At 37.2% G+C, this 17236-nt stretch overlaps 1 protein-coding gene across 1 annotated transcript; it reads right to left on the bottom strand.

The window, feature by feature from the left end:
- Positions 1 to 270: 270 nt before the first annotated feature.
- ZBTB49 (zinc finger and BTB domain containing 49) lies at positions 271 to 16134 on the bottom strand. The gene is made up of 7 exons (XM_010003108.1): positions 15955 to 16134; positions 12780 to 13882; positions 7540 to 7586; positions 4277 to 4350; positions 3452 to 3534; positions 3205 to 3366; positions 271 to 973 (listed from the first exon to the last, which is right to left on the bottom strand). The coding sequence occupies exons 1-7, from the start codon at positions 16104 to 16106 to the stop codon at positions 303 to 305; spliced, it is 2292 nt and encodes a 763-aa protein (XP_010001410.1). The 5' UTR covers positions 16107 to 16134; the 3' UTR covers positions 271 to 302.
- Positions 16135 to 17236: the final 1102 nt, after the last annotated feature.

The raw sequence follows: 17236 nt of genomic DNA, 5'->3' as shown, positions 1-17236 counted from the left end.
TCCATTATTAAGTAAAAAATACTAAGTTAAATAGTAAATTTAGCAAACAGCAAATCATGGCAACATGTGAGCTACACAGTGCAGACACAGAACAAAAACAGTCTCCAAAACTAGATTTGAACCTTGCTGAGAAGCAGTATAAAGGGAGCCTACACCGTGTTCTGAGCACGTGTGTCTTCATTTCTACCAGTAACCAAGCTAGATGTCTTAAAAACTAGATGTGATTTCTCTATGCTGCAGTGCAACGGCAATCACTTGAGCATGAAATGCCTTTAAAAAGTTTTGATCAGTCACCTGAACCCTCATTGTTCCAACTCGCTTTCATTCTGCAAGGTTTTCATAGCTAAACCCCAGAGGGTCATGCTGGAGAAGAATGGTCCTTCATTACTCTTGTATGCAGCAGATGATGTTCGACTGCTTAGTGGATCGTTACAGTGACTGTCCAAGCTGACCATAGAGGAGCGAATCATGGGGATATTATCAGACTGCAAGGGTTCTTCTGCAGAAGACACTTCTACATCTGCATAAGCATATGGTGGTGGAGGAGTTTGCTGTGTCTGAGCTTTTGGGAGCTTAGCAGAATCCACATTCAGTTTTTGGTGGTTTGCTGAGTCAGGGTGTTGAATCATTGATCGCAACTTACAGTAAGAATCCGCAGAACTTTCAAATTCAGTTGAATCTGCAGTTGGAGGAATGGGAAATTTAACAGACACTGGTAACAAGGTAACAGACATTTCTTGGCCAAAAGAGTCAGAACTCTGTGATCTTTCAAGGTCAGAACTTTCAATCCCTTGAGTAAATTCATCTAGTGTGTTGGGGCCTTCATCAGTAGCTTTGCAATGCATTTTCTTGTGCCGCCGCAGGACAGCAGAGCGAGTGAAGCATTTGTTGCAAGTTTCACAGGTATAGGGCTTTTCTCCTGTGTGAGTCCTCACATGTCTACGCAGGTCACCAGAGCCTGCAAAACATTTCCCTACAAGGCAAAAGTATTAGATTATGATGGTGTTCTTAACAGAAGTGCATAAACTTGCTTTAATTATAGAAAATATCAAGTGATAAGGTATGGTATGTGTCAGTCATGGTACTTTGTTCTCTAGAACAAGTCCCATTTATTTCTATAGTTCAATGACCTGTTTCTTCTTCTTGAGCTGAATTTCTAACTTATGTTTCCCAGTGCTTTAGTTTTTGTCTCCAGAGACAGGAAAGGTGGAGGTGCTCTCAGTTTGTATTCATCTCCATAGAGGAAAAAATGTAAAAAGAATCAATATAAATTGTCTGTCTGGAAAACAGTGTGCTGATAAACACCTGAATACATTTTCCAGTGAGAACTGCATCATGGAAAGCAATGGTTTGTTCATTACCAAGGAACTATTCTTAAAGTGCTGACAAAGTTAATGTTTTGGTTAACTTTGAGCTAACATAATGCAGCTGTCCATTACTTATATTCTAGCCAGAGAATGTACCAAAACTGTGATTTTTTTTATTCCTATAAATATTAGCATACAATAAGATACTCCACAGTTTGCCTGTTTTCAGCTCCATTAAGCTCAACCACATTGCAAAGATAAAAGTGTTTGAGGCTGATCCAAGGCAAAGTATAGAAGAAGCAGATCAAGAGAACATGAATTTTCAGAACCGCTACATGATGCAGACACCTCATATTCTTTAGGACAGTAGAAATAAGCTGGTACCTATTTGTGATTTTATGTAATTTTGCCTATTTTAGTGGACAGATACCAACTAAAATGACCTGGATTAGCTGAAAGCTCAGTAAAACAGTAGTCTCAATTTCTTGGCATCATACTTTTCATTCTACTGCCCAGATTTCTCTTCAGAAAAGCTGTTAAACAGTAAGATTTCAAATGACTAGAATAATATATGTGGGTTTTTTGCATAATAGAAGTGATTTCTTAACACTTCATCAGATCATCTTCACACGATTTTTGCCCTCTCACTACATGATGACCTGGTAAAAGTGAAAAATAATCAAAAGGCCACTACAAGAAAAAATGAAAATCAGCCAACACAACAGTTTGTTTATACTTTCATATCCTGTATGTCTCTATTTCCTCCCTCTGATGCAAGACCTTCTGAAAATATTAGCTTTTTTTTGTGCCTCAAGACATTACAACTAAAACATATTGCAGTTGGACATTATCATATGGAGCTACCTTCCTCCAAAGTTGATTCCTCAGAGCATAGAATATGTTGAGTTGGAAGGGACCTATCAGAATCATCAAGTCCAACTCCTGTCCTTGTGTAGGGCACCACAAGAATCATACCATGTGCCTCAGAGCATCATCCAAATGCTTCTCGAACTCAGGCAGGCTTGGTGCTGTGATGACTTCCCTGTGGTCACCAGTTCCAGTGCTCGACCACCCTCTGGGTGAAAAACCCAGATATCTAACCTAAACCTCCCCTGATTAAGCTTCCTGCCATTTCCCTGAGCCCTGTCATTGGTCACAGGAATGAAGAGATCAGTACCTGCCCCATCTCTTACCCTTGTGAGGAAGCCATGAATGAAATAACAAAATAGCACTTGAGAGCAGAACAGTAAGTAGTATGCAGGCTGCTAAGTAACATATGAAATAAGGATAGACAATTCAAACTTCTGAGAACTGTTACACAAGGATGAATCATTGATCAAAGAGCCATTTGCAGACCACCTGGAATATGACCTATCTAGCAGATTTTGAAAACAGGTGTTCTCTGGTATGAAGCAAGTTTTGATTTTATTCCAGAAGTTGAAGCAAAGTAGCAAAAGATTTTTATTGACTCTGTGGTTGAATGTAGTTAAATTCCAATAGCATTCATTCAATTGGAAAAAAGAAAAAAATTCCATCAATAGCCACATGACACCAAATCTAGTCTGCCTTCAAAAAGGACTAAGGACTATACTAAAAATATATCAATTTTTGAAGCAGTACTATCAGTACTTCTCTAGCAAACATGTACACATCTAATGTTGATTCCTCTTATTTCCACTCTCTATTCTTCAACTGAAATTCAGTTTTGAGCTTATTTACAACAGCTAAAGGAGTTTAATACACTAAATGCAAGACAGAAGATTCTGTGAAAAAGCCTTCACAACATGGTATTTCAATTTTAATTAATTTTGGTTGATTGTTATTCTGTTGAAATAGGAACTTTTACTTATAATTTAAAAGCAAAGACATAAAAAAAGCTGTGCACAGTAAATCTTACCACAGGCTGAACAGCTGTATGGTCTCTCTCCAGTATGCCTGATTCTGTGTTTTACTAATTTTCGCTGCATGTTGAATGACTTCCCACATTCATCACAGGTGAAGACTTTATCTGCAGTATGGGTCTTTTTGTGCTCCTTCAAATTACTAAAGTTACTGAATCCTAGAAAAATATGAGACATGCCAAGCTTAAAATGACACGTTTTAATCAAAAAACCTCAGAGGCAGAAACGTGGGATCTTGCATACCTCTGCCACAGATATCACACAGATGAGGCTTTTCTCCAGAATGAATAATAATATGACGCTGAACATCACCAGAAGCAGCAAATCTGTAACAGAACATGGAAATGCAATCACCATAATAATTTATAAGCCCCTTATTCTCCTAAACTGAGTAGCTTGTGGAAATCAGTTGTAACAAATGCCTGATGCTCTGAAAAAAGATTAAAATCTAAAACATGCCTAAATGGATGCATGTAAGAAAAACATTTTGAAGCTGGCAATGACCAATTAAATTTGCACTAGAAAAAACCAAAAACCCTTTCATCATTGCTGCTACTAATTTATTCTGCATTTAACTTAGTTTAAATACAAATGCTAATCCTAAATGAGTGTATTTTCTATCACCTGTTAGCTGAAGACTGAAATATGTAATGCTTTGCTTAAATTCATCACGTTCCCCGTATTTCATAATTTCTATAAAGTGTTACTAAAATTATATGACAAAATAATGAAAAAAATTAGGGAAAGGTACAAAACTGCACAATTTATTGTGACTCACGCTTTTCAAAATACATGCAACAGTATTTCCTGACCTAAAGATAGCAATAAACAAAAAATTAATTATGACCACACTATGTATGTGGTAACATCTTATTATTGAGATTTGCAACAAGACACTTGCAGACATCTATGTATTTTAATCCAATCAGGACACATTTAAACCTGTTGTCTTTTAAACAAAAGCAAGTTGCATGCTGCTTTAGCTCTTGGCTCTTCCTCATGAAGATTAAAGAACGCGTGAGCAAGTTTTATCATGTTAACTTTACTAAAATTAACAATTCTTCTCACCTTTTCCCACAGATTTCACAAATGTATGGCTTTTCACCAGAATGTCGACGTAAATGTGTCTGGAGATTACCTGCCTGAAGGGACAGGAGTTTAAACATTTAAATTCAGGTAACCTGCTGCATACAGATAGAAAGACAATGATGGGAACTACAAGACCAGCTTTTTGTTCCTAATTCTAAGGCAGTGAAGAGTACAAAGCATGTTATAAATTCAAGCATTCATATCTAGTAAAGGCAAACACTATGTACTTAAGATTAAATTGCTTATGTATGCAATGACACATTCACAAGAGCAGGAAACAAAGATAAAAAAGAAGGCTGCAATAAAATGCTAAGGAAAAAGAAAGACCTATAGTTGAAAAGAGATCCAATTATAAATGAAAATTACACTATCTAGATTGCAATAAAGAAGAAAACTTCCTAGTAATATGGTTCATATTAGTCTAATTTTCACTATCCTATAAATAAAACACTATTACATCAGGATGCCTGACTTAACCTAACAGAAGGTTAAAAAGCATAGGGTAAACATTATTTTATGGACTGATAACTCAGATCCAAGTGTTCCAACCTATCAATTACTCACATCAAAAGAAAACAGAACAGGAAGTACAGAAATAAACAAATGGGATGAATGGTAATTCATATTTATTATATTTTTTTTTTCTTCCAATCCTTTAAAAATCATGCTAGTCTAGCAGGCAAACCACATAATAACTAGACAAAAACGTAATATTCATTCCAACTTCTTAATTTATTTTTTTTAAGCCACTGCTGCTTTTGAACGACTAACCCACTGAGAGTCCAGTTCTCAAAGTACAAGATAGCCTGGATAGAAGAGCTGCAGCTGCTCCATACATTATGCATACTTCCATGGTCAGGTTTTTACCCTTCCATTCTCTTTGATGAGTAGCTGCCTGGTTTTATCCAAGTAAACTACAGGAACATTAAGTCTTTTAAATCAGGAAAGAAAATTTGGGATGCAGAGATTATCATGTCCTCCTTAGTCACAGTAAGACAACAAAAATATGACCAGTCAGTAATTTCTTCCAACTCCTTTAGATACTGAATTACTTGTGATGCTCAACCACTGTTATCAGAGCTTATAACATACCAGAACTAAAATACTACTGCACACACAGTCACAAAGGACAATATTAAGTGGATCACTGTTTGAACCCAGAGAAAGTTTTCTTTAACTCCTACAAAGTTTTTCCGACAACTGCATGGCTGAACCACTGTTCTCTCAGGCCAAACTTTATAATACTGAAATGCATTCAGACAGACATTAGGCACCTAATTTTGAAGAAGGAGATAATGAACTGACTTCTCCATGGAGCAATCTGTGCTTTGCAAAGACAAGGGATTTTATCCAGGAGGTGCATTTGAGAGAAACATACAAAAGACCTTTACCTCTATCCATGCAACAAAACAAACTATATCATAGGCATTTGAAAGTTTTTCTGGATAAAGACAGAGAGAATTTGAAGTGCAAAAATTATTCTGAAACAGTTTCCATGCAGGCAATTCTAGTCCAGAATAACAACATTTTACCAAGAGTAGCAAGCAAATCCATTTCTTTATTATGAGCCTATGTTGCTTACCCCTAATGAGGGCAAAAGCTTGTTACTAACTGTGCCAAGACCAAAAATGGTAAAAACATCAGTACCTTGTACTCTAAGCTTTTAAGGTGGCATACACCCTTGGTTAAGGCATAACATGCCATCCCAATGAAAAAGCATAAGAGGATTTTTGCTAACATTTCAGCGACTGAAAACAGCGCTCAGAAGACTCCTCTTAGTGGTTGCAAACTACTCCTTATAATTGTGGAGACAAGAGAGATATTCTGCACTTAGTCCATTTGTAACTGGCATACTTTTAAAGTGAAGGAACTAATGTGTATGTTCCCAAAAAGAAGGAGATAATAAGAAGGTAAAACATGGTAAAACATCATATCCTGGACTACCAGCCAGAACAGGACCACATTGCGACAGGCTGTGTGTGTACTGCTAGTAAGGGAAGACGCAGGCTTGGAAGTACAAAAGGAACCTTTTTCTCCAACAATTAAAGAAATTTGTGGTATTTTTTTTTCCAGACCATGAGTTCCTATGTCTATTTTCGCTACATTCTTCATGGGCTGTTTCACATTTCAGCACATGGGACATCAGTTACATTCAGCAGAAGCAGACATACTACCAGGCACAAGAATAGAACAGTCTCAAAAGCACAGAAAAATGAAGGCTTAGAAGAAAAGTGTTACTATGCCTGTGCCTGCAGATTGAAAAGTTCAAGAACAAGATCAGAGATGGTCTTTTAAGCAAAAACTAGATTCTAATTATTCTTGCATCTTATGTTCTGGTAGGTGGAGTCTTACTTATTTGCAGGATTCAAAAGCAACTACCCTCAGAAGTTTGCAAGTTCCCTTTTATGACCAAAGAACTGCAGCACACACACAAGCTGAATGCTATAGCACATGTTCTGGACATGTAGGTATTGTCCATCAATATGTATCTACCTATACCTCCAGGTAAGTGAGGCAATGGTAAGAGGATGGGAGGTGTTTAGGAGTGTCTAACTGAAAGGCAGAAATCTCCAGTTTTGTTGGGGTTTCTGTTTGTTTGTTTTTAGTTAAGAGGAGCAATGCATGTTGCATGAGGAGTCTGTCATGTCTGTCATACACTCTGCATTAAGCTTTTTTATTCCCTTTTCCCCCACAATAATGGCACACAATACCACCAAGAGACATCTTGGAAATGTGAGACAACTAGGCATCAGAGTTGTAGAAATACAAATGAATTACTGTATTGTTGTACCCAGATCAGTAAGTAAGCATTGGTAGGCAAATTAAGACACCTGAAGCTTAGGGCCTGTATTTAAGTAGAGAATTTCACATAGAGGGTGGTTTGTTTTTATTAAATCATAGTTGAGTTTTGTCACTTCAGACAGACTGTGTTGTTGTTCTTCATAAAAGAAAACACTAAAAAAAAAAGCTTATGCCATTTAGGAAGACGAAACTGCATAGTGAATACATTATTGTAGAAAATTCTAACCTGTCTTTTTTTTCAGACACTGTAAAAATGCTATTCACATCTTATTCCTAAGCATAAGGGAAAAGCACAGCCTGAGAATCAATGTCCTGTTTCAAAGAGAGTTATGCCTCTTTATAGTGAAATATTCATTTTAAGGTAAAATACATAACACATTTTTAGAATCAACACACAGTTGCATTTCAAGTTTAAGTACCATAATATAAAATATTCCCACCTGTGAGAAGTGTTTCCCACAAATGTTACATTCAAAAGGTTTCTCACCTAAAAGGAGAAGAAACAGAACATAGAACTTCTAATAGTTGCAATAAAATACAAATGTTTTATTTTGTATGCTTCCTTCTAAAACATGTAAGAGTAAAAATATTCCCAAAAGGACACTTAGCCACATAAATAAGGGGAAATGAAAGAGGGAAGTACAGCATTCACCATTAACCTTGTGAGGCAAGGAGTACAGCATTCACCATTAACCTTGTGAGGCAGACTTATTTATCTTTCAAAACAAGTAGATAAAAGAGGTTTTATATAATTTGGAATGTTTAGGTTTGTTTTTTAAATAATTGTATTTTTTTTCAAATGAAAGGGGTACCATACCTCCGGGAAGAACAAACTAGACCAAAAGGTTGCACAGCAGGAGCTACGGGAAGTGCACCAGTTATCCACTTATACACACAAAGGCCCACTCTTAAAAATAAGGAATGCAGGGTAGCTAATTCAGAAGGATTCTCCTTTCTCTGTTCAATGTGTACCATCCATCTCTGATCAGCATGCAACCATCCAATTCCAGCAAACAGATACTTGCCCTCAAATTCTCATCCTATATAGGAGTATCTGATAATTAACCCAAATATTTTGCTCCAAAATTCTCAATTTATACATATAAACCTGGTATTGTTCTCCAAAAACATATCAGCAGCTTTAGTAAAAATGTAGTGCAGCCCCCTTCAGCTTTTCAAAATAACTTGACTCTCAATACAGAATATAACTGCACAATGCTTCAACTCTCCAGCTGTCAATTTGAGACAAATACCTTCTCCTAATCACTTTTTCTCCTCTACAGTACTTCATAAAGGTAATTTTTTACCCTGCATAGTTCTTGGTTTCCTAGTTTTCACACTGTTGATAAAAATCTCTTAATCTTCCAGAACTTCTAAAACAATAAAGTTTAAATGCCTCTGAATCTCATGACAGTCAGACTTCTAATGATATTTTCATGAGTAACTAATGAAATTTGCAGAACACTAAAAATTCTGGTATTCACAATGCAAATATAAATGAAATCAACAGGGTTCCACAGATTGCTGGATCTGTGGCAACTGGGAAGGCTTCCAACAGCTGTAATAGCATCAAGGTAATTTGAAATGGAAGATAAAAAAACACTAGTAGCAATTTCTGCAGAAATTACCTACATCAAAAAATAAGGTACTATTGACACAAAGACTGTTACCTGAACAGAAATCCACCCTGAGATAACTATAGTGAGAGAGAGGGAATAAGAAGCTCAAATTTCTCAAAACTTTTGTTGCAGGCTGCATGCAGCCTTATTACAGCTGTACTGATGTACAATAAGGATTTATTTTTTTTTCCATGATAAACATTTTTTAAAAAAAGCTTTGATTGAAAAGAAACATCAATTTAGTTTTTGGAGAAGAATTCTGCACCTGCATAAAACTCCAAACCACCAGGCATATCAAGTAGCCTATTCTGAAAAGGAATTCTAGCAGAAATACTAAATTACTCGAGGTGAGTACGGTGAGGCTAATTGCTTTCCAAAGAGTGCAAGTAAGAGTGCAACTACCAAGCTGAAGATGATTCCTCTCTGCCTATCACTGGTGAGACTGTATCTGGAGCCTCAAGAAGAGAGGGCAAACAGGAAATCTTACTGCTGTCTACATGTCATGGGAAGACAGATGCAACCAGGTTGTTCTTGAAAGTAGAGTGACTGGACTTCCAGAGGTCCTTTCTAATCTACACTATTATACGATTCTATGACTCTCATTAAATTCCAAACCAAAAACCTTATCCAAGAATACTAATATTCTCAAATATTACTGCAATCAACAGCAATAGAGAAAATTTTGGGAAAGCAGTAACTGAACTACAATTAACACAATGCTTAAACAAACACCCAGCAGACTTTACTTTTGAACTCTTGGACTGTTCTGCGTTTTCTATCTTTTGTTACATTCTTCTTGTTCAACATTCTGCAAGAAGAAATGAAGAACACAGTAGTGGGATCAAAACAGTGGTGTACCAGCTCCAGAGAAGAAAGGCCATGAAGGCAGGAGTGCTGCTCTTGTAGAGATCACAAAGGTGAGAAGCAGGACCCACTAAGGCGCAAAGGTTGGCAACTTGCTTATGCAAAGCTCAGAATGAAAAGGGTGAAGAGCAATGGTGTATTGCATGACAGTGTAACACTTCTCCTGTTGCATTGTATCCTGCCAAGAGTGCTTTCCACAGGGTTGGGTTGTTTTGCAATGTTTCCTTAAAACATTAAAAAAACCCCAACAAACCAAAACACTGGATGCTCCTAGACAAGTAAGGCCTGTATAAGAGAGATATACTTGCTTCCTTTTTTTCAGACAGGTCAATATAACAAAGAATAATATAACATTCAGTCAAGTCAAAATCAATCAAAATCAGTGTAATAAGCTGTTTAGAGATTTGTTTAAGTATCTGCTAGCAATACAATGAAAAGAGCTAGATAGCCTAACACAATGACTTGTGTTGAACACAGTATACCTGTCCTTCACACCACAGACAAGTCATCAGTGCAACCATATTAACCTGTACATTCTTTGGTAGTTCCTAATATTCAAGGATAGAGAATTTAATGTGCTTTTTCTTGACAATCAGGCCACCAAAGACTTGTGTTGAAAGAGCTGTCATTTGTGGATTAAAACTGTCAGTGTGAAAGGTACATTTTAATGACTTGCTTCCTTCATCTCAGTAAAGCCAGATGTGTGGGACTTTCAGTAAGCACTGTAATACTTAAATGCTTGCTAACCCTTCTGATCAGTTCTAGAAAATGAATGCTTTAAAATGGAATTTATTAGCTAGCAATTTGCTATGCTTTCTGAAATGGGAGGTGAATGGAAATGGCTTTCAGTATACACTTACATTACTTATCAGTATACTTAATATTATGATAGATGTGTCCTGTAGCTTCAGCCACAGATCCTTCCTATAATAACACTATCCACTGCTATTTTCCAAGTACTCTTTATGCACGAAGTGGATTTCTAAAACAAAATTAACATGAATAAAAACGACAGACAAGGAAACAGGCTTATCTAGTCATATACTTGCCTCAGCTTTTCTATCCTTCTTTGATGTCCTTATTATTTGTTAAATTTGTCAGTTTAGCATATCTATAGAAGAACATTAATGCCACATTAAGTGGCATTCAAGTCTGGATTTTTTTTTAAAGCTACCAGAAAAACATAGTGCATGAAAATCAGCATGAAATTCCTGAATCCAATGTATACTAAGACTAGTAAAGGGACAGCAACAATCACAAGACCAAGTCTAGGATCACTTTTCTTACACAATGTGGCAAGCTAGATCATATCAGGCAGTGTTGTGCACTGTGAAAGAGCATCTACCAGAGTTTAAGTGGAATGGAAGCAAGTGTAAATACACAGACCTCAAATAAGAACAAATTAATTGCAACACATATAATAACCCTGCAAAGATACTGCAACCCTTTCCCTCTTTTTCCATTTTTTACACTTGTAAGCATTTGCTGGTTACACTGTGTCTAAGAAAAAAATAATTTGTAAAACACTTGTATGAGGGGCTATCTGGCTATCTATATTATCTTTCTTCTATAAAGTCTAGTACTCAACATACTCCCCCGAGCATTAAGTTACAATACATTAGAAGAGGCAAACTAAACTTTGAACCTTATGTTTTAAATGATTTAGCAGATTCAGAAACATACAATAAATAAGTCTATCACTTGGGCAACACACTCTTAAAAAAAGACAAGTAGTTTAGTGGGCACCAGAGTTCCTAAAATCCAAATTCCTCCCAGTGACTGAGGTGTCTAAGGAGGAGTACATTCTAACAGGTTTCTCATAGTTGTGAGTCTCGCCTTCACATAGATACTCTAGCACAAACTCCCGTAACCAACTTCAGTCTCTCCCTCAGCTGGGACTTCTCTACAAGCTTCTATACAATCACCTATTTTCCTGAAATTTCAAAGACATTAAAATGTACGTTATGCTGTCAGCTCAAATCGAGTAATAGATTACAAAAAATACAAGGCAAAGACATGATCTGGGTAACAGAAACACACAACTCTCCCACAGGAGACCTAACTTAAAAAAAATTATATTAGTAATGTGCATAAACAGAAGTACTCGATGACGATAGCAAGTGAAAACTTCAGGAAGCAAAATGTTCATATTTTCAGGTTCTGGAAAGATTTTTCTACTAATAATATGGAAAAATAAATTCTTAATACTAAGGATCAGTTAACAAAATAAATTAATGTCTGCTAAAAGGCATTCACCTTTACTGTCAAAGTACCAACATGTGTGCTCTTTTGCAAAGTGATGCTTATTTGTCAAGATTGAAAGAGATGCAGCTGTATATTTAATACAGAGAAAAAAGAAAGGCAAATTATATTCAACAGCTTCATCAGGAATGATACCACCTCAAGGACTTGGAATCAATGATATTACTTGACTAGCTAAGGCAGTTCTTAAAAACCCTTTAAAAAATGTATCTAAAGTTGTAAAAACATAATAGAACATCCTGGTTAAATTGAACAGACAAATTAGTTAACTCAAAGTTAGACTAGGTCTTGTTTTTCACTAGAATAAAAAAACAACAACAACTTAGAAATAAATCTATCCTAGATTTGAAAATAGTATTACCCATGAGTTTTTAAAACAAAGGAAATAAATTCAAGATTCCCATTCACTTTGCAGCCTCCTTGTCTGCAAACAAATTACTGTCTAGGTAAATGCAATGAAAGTTGTTCACACTAGGAAAGTAAAACTAATTATAAAGCTTATTTCTACAGGTTAGAAAGAAATTACCACCAAGCCCTTATCACTTGTATCTTACAATTAATATATGATCAGAGAGAACTGAGGTCATCTAGAACACTTGTACTGTCTTCTACCCATCTACACCTTTCATTGTTAACCTGACTTGGACTCTGTGCAATCTGACAAACTGATCAGAAATGCCTCTTGTAAATGCCAGACAAAACCAAGATTTTCATTGAAATATTACACACTGTTCTTTGGAAAAGAACCGTAAAAAAACACAAAGGAGAAATCTTTACTACAACTCATAGCTAAACTCAGTCTTACAGTATGATTTCTGATTTTTTAAAAAAATGAAACCACAACCTTTTGAAAGTAGACCCCTAACCAGCATCTCTGAATCAATCCTTTTTAATTGAAATATTTGGTCTGCAGACCAAGTTATTCATAACTGTACCTGTATGAGACCTTTTGTGGAGCTCCAAATTGCTTGGATGTTTGAAAGCCTTCCCACATAATTCACAAGTATATTGCCTCTGTGACTGCAGAGTCTGTGATTGTCCCTCTTGTTCCAAATGACCTTGAGATCTTTCTGTTTCAAGAGTTTGATCAAAGTTCTCAGAATTCACTAAATCTTCAGCTTCTTTCTCTTCAGTAACTCTAACATTTGTAATGTCCACAGTACTTTCATTTACAGAATCAATTACTCCTGTTACTCTACTGTCATCTCTCTTAGGCTCAGGTGGCTGCTCTGCAGATTTCTGAGATCTTAGAAAGTTTAACTTTTGGAGGTGTATTGCCTTTTTCAGCCGCATCTGTTTGGTGGGCTGCATCAGTGTGCCTTCTGCATCCTGCTCTGGAGCAGCTTCATTCATGGGCTGAACAAGAAAGTTGGATGGTAAATGATCAGAAGTTTCCAGAACACACTCAGAGTGATTGACAGTACAAGAATTATTCTCTACTGTGTTTATTTCTGCAGGCGTGTTGTAAGAAAAGGGTTGTTCTGATACTCTCTCATGAGGAGTGCAAGCATTTTGCTTATAGAACTGTTTGCTGTAGAAGTTGCGCAGTTTATAATAGCAATTTGGTTGTTTAAAGGGAAGCTCTGCACAGCTGCCATCCAAGGCTTGTGGTTGCTTCGGTACATCCCCTGAGGGTGCGTGAAGATTAACAGACTGCGATGCATGAGGATGATGGTCTGCCAAGACCTTACTAGTTTGTGTGTCAGAAGAGCATTCCTTCAACAGGCCTGGTCCGTAGCTGTCACTGGCACAGCCAGTGTCTGCAGCCAAGGGATCCTGCAGCGAAAAGACGCTATTACAAGGCATGCTGGCTGGCTGCTCTGCTGCTGTGGAAGATTTTAAAAAGGTGTGGCAGATGTTCAGCACATTTTGCACTTGGAGACACTGAGCAATATCCAGCATTGCTTGTACATTGTCCTGGCTAAGATCCAGGTGAGAGGTGTACATGAAATCCAAGATCTGACCTATTCCACCTACATTCTTAATGTCCAAGTGAAAGACATCATTCTTCTGGCCTGAAGAATTCTGGAAAAGGGTCCTGATAAAATAAGGCAGATATTCAAACACAAATAATTCACAAACTATTTCATAAAAAAAACAACACACTACACCTCATACAGACTGCTTGTCTGTATGAAACAGCAATTTACACTATATGGTCTCAGCTAGATTGCTTTGTTTTGGCAGATAATTGTCTCAGAACTGTTACACTACTTGTCTTATATATCAGTCCTACACTAGTACACTCACAGTATACATAAAAGAAAATGATCTATATGACTCAAATTATATATTTTTTAACGTTTTGAAATCACACCCTCTGCTTGTGGTTTCCTATCCAATGCTCTCTACATATTAGGTGCAGTAGTGTATTTATGGACTATGTGCAAAAGTTGGTTGACTCAGAAAAGTGTTTCTCTTTCCATCACAGCAAATAAAACAGGACTTGAAAAATTTTCTAGTAAAAAGCAGAAGACAACCTCTTCTGGTTGTCTTCTGATGGCAACTGAGCTTGTTCATAAAACTTAATAAATTTTTCTTACTAGTTCTCAGCAAGTAGATGATAGGATGGTAACAGCAAACAAGAGCATGGCATTATTTTCAATCTATAATCTCTCATATGCAAAAATTATCTTTTTTACCAGTACTGAATGAGAATCAAGTAAAAGAATAATGAAGAGTATAGGTGCATTAACCTAAAACAGCAGTATGCCCGCTGAGTTGCCACTGAATCCTTAAAGTGTATGAATTCCTAAGACTTCTTACTATTTGATGTATTCTTAGCACCAGACCTGTAGTTCTTCATATGCAGAATCAGCCCTAGACTATGGGGGTTCACACTCTGCCTCAGTCAGGAATTTCACATTCCTCCATTAAAACCCCAGTCTCTAACCTGATACTCTCACAGGAAATGATGATCTATAAATGGGGTCAGGTAATTCCTGTGTAGATATTTTCATGCACTAGGCAATGCCCTGAATTTGATGATTCCTCTCCACGGGTTAATTCTCGAATTGGGTTTTGTTTAAAGGTGAGCACAGTACCAGTGAGTTCTGAATCTTAAGTGAATGAGAGTCTAGACTTAAAGCAGAGCTTCAGATACTTAAGTTGTCCTGTTCTCTTACTTACATGCCACTCTGAAGCCAGTGCCCACAACCAAATTCTTTCATAAATCCAGCCCACACTAACTGAATTAAAACCAGAACTATAATGAACAGATCTGGTTTGAGAGTCTAAATTAATTAGTAACTTACTGAATTTCATAAGAGGTGCGTGCTTAGTACTTTTTAACTACTTTAAAAACCTCAGTCTTTGAGCATAATTTCACTTCTTCATCAGGATTAAAATGCTAGAAGAGAAAACAACCTTTTGTATTGGTTGCATGATACAAATAATTTTCTTGCCTAAGAACTGGTAGTCAAGCTTCACAGATGTTTCAAGAAATAAGGTGTCTAAAAAGTGCCAGATCTAATAGCTTACTCAGAACACATGTAAAACACTAAGCTGGGAGATCCAACATCCCCCAAAATTTGCAGAATCAATGAGGGCTACACAGAGGGGAAAGAAACCAGTGATGTGGCTTAATGGGTCACCTGTATACAAACGTAGATTATGTCTGAGAATCTATTCTAAACAGATTCAATAATAACCAATAAAGTCAATTTTTATTTTAATATATAACTGATGAAACAATTTGCATTATCTGGAAATGGATAATATAATAGATGAAAAAATTCCTGTCTTATCTTTGTTCATGCAGTCTACTAGGCTCCTTGCAAAGAGTTAACTTCCCATACTGAAATACTGAATGCAGGTCCATGCCAGAATCTGTCACATGTGGCATCATAAGCACACAAGGATCAAGGAAATGCCAAACTCAAACAGTGCGGCAGTGCACCAAAAAGTCACATAGGATGGTGACAGTATTTACTTAGGTTAAATACTTGATACAGATTTCTCTCTGGTCAAAAAGTTAGATTTAACTTCTCCCCTTACACTCCAACAGATACTTAGTATGCAATTACCATAAAATATATACACTTCTCAAAAAAAACCTCAACTCATAGCATTTAGCTCAGCTTTTTAAAAGAAGAAACTTCTATCACGTACCTGAAATACTGACTGAAAGCAGCTAACACATTCTTGTGTGCTTTGAAGCAGACACCTTTTACCACCAGCATGCAGTCACAGAGCAGCCCCTGAATGCGCTGTTCATGTAGCTGCTGGAGAAGATGACAGCTATGGCTAGCAACAGTGTCCATGCTAGGTAGCCACTTAAATTACCTGCAATGCAAAAAAAGCACTAAGATTAATTTTAAACTGCAACATTATTTCAGACTATGAAACAAACATTTTTACAACTTGTTTTAGCTCCCAAAGGGAGCAGACCTCAGTTTACACGCGTGGTGTGAGCCCTGTTGCTCACCAGTAGAAAAACAGCAAAACACACAGGAAATATTGATTTCAATGAAGTTTTGCTTACACTAAAGAGCTTCTGCAAAAATGTGCTAATGGCACTGCTGACAAACTCCATAACCACAAATAAAGCAATTTAGACAACTTTGACTAGAATTAGACTCTAAGGCAAAAACCATATCACTCCTACAAAATCAAGAGCATTGGTAGAGGAAAATGTTTCTTCATGCTCTAAACTGAAAAGGGAACACACTGTAGCAACATTGTTTATGTCATATTTATTGCTGTTGTAGCTAAACACACTTCCCATGTGGATGCAATTCGTGAGACAAGTTAGTATGAGCATTTATAAATTTAATACAACGTAAAGTCTCCATTTAAAAAAATCACTTTTTGAACTGGTTGAGGGGAAAATAAGTAACATTCCCACACAATGCATTTACATTCAAATCTATTTGGAAGAAAGTTGGAAGTCTTCCCCTGCACATTTGTAAATAAGAAAGGAAAATTCCAACTACTAGGACAATTAGCACGTCTAGTCTCCTAATTAATGAATGAAGCACAGAAACCACCTCGGGTTAAACAGAAGAAGAAAGTGTTTCCCCTATTCCCAACTCTCATGACCACCCAAGGCCTCACATTTCAATGTTTGCTGTTACTCTGGGATTCCCTGCCTCCTGTGTTCTAACTTATTATCAAGGCATTTTACCAAGTTTTAGAATGAAGAAATCCCATCTACTTGCCACATAAGGGCATCTCCCACCACCGCATCTTGCGAGCACGGTAACCACCTGTGAGTTCAGACTCCCCCAGCCATCAGGTGTCCGTCTCCCAGCGGAAAGGCAGGCAGGCCGAGCTGCTCCCGCGCAACGGGAACCCCATGGCACAGGGAAGCCCGGAGAGGCCGCAGGCGGGCGCGGGGCCGGGAGCGGGATCCGAGCGGCCGCTGCCCCAGGGGGACGCGGCTGAGGGCGGG

Source organism: Chaetura pelagica, unplaced genomic scaffold (genome assembly GCF_000747805.2).
Source record: "Chaetura pelagica isolate M959 unplaced genomic scaffold, ChaPel_1.0 scaffold147, whole genome shotgun sequence".
Lineage (NCBI taxonomy): Eukaryota > Metazoa > Chordata > Aves > Apodiformes > Apodidae > Chaetura > Chaetura pelagica.
The sequence above is the reverse complement of the archived record's forward strand: the minus strand, read 5'-3'. Positions and strand labels throughout refer to the sequence as shown.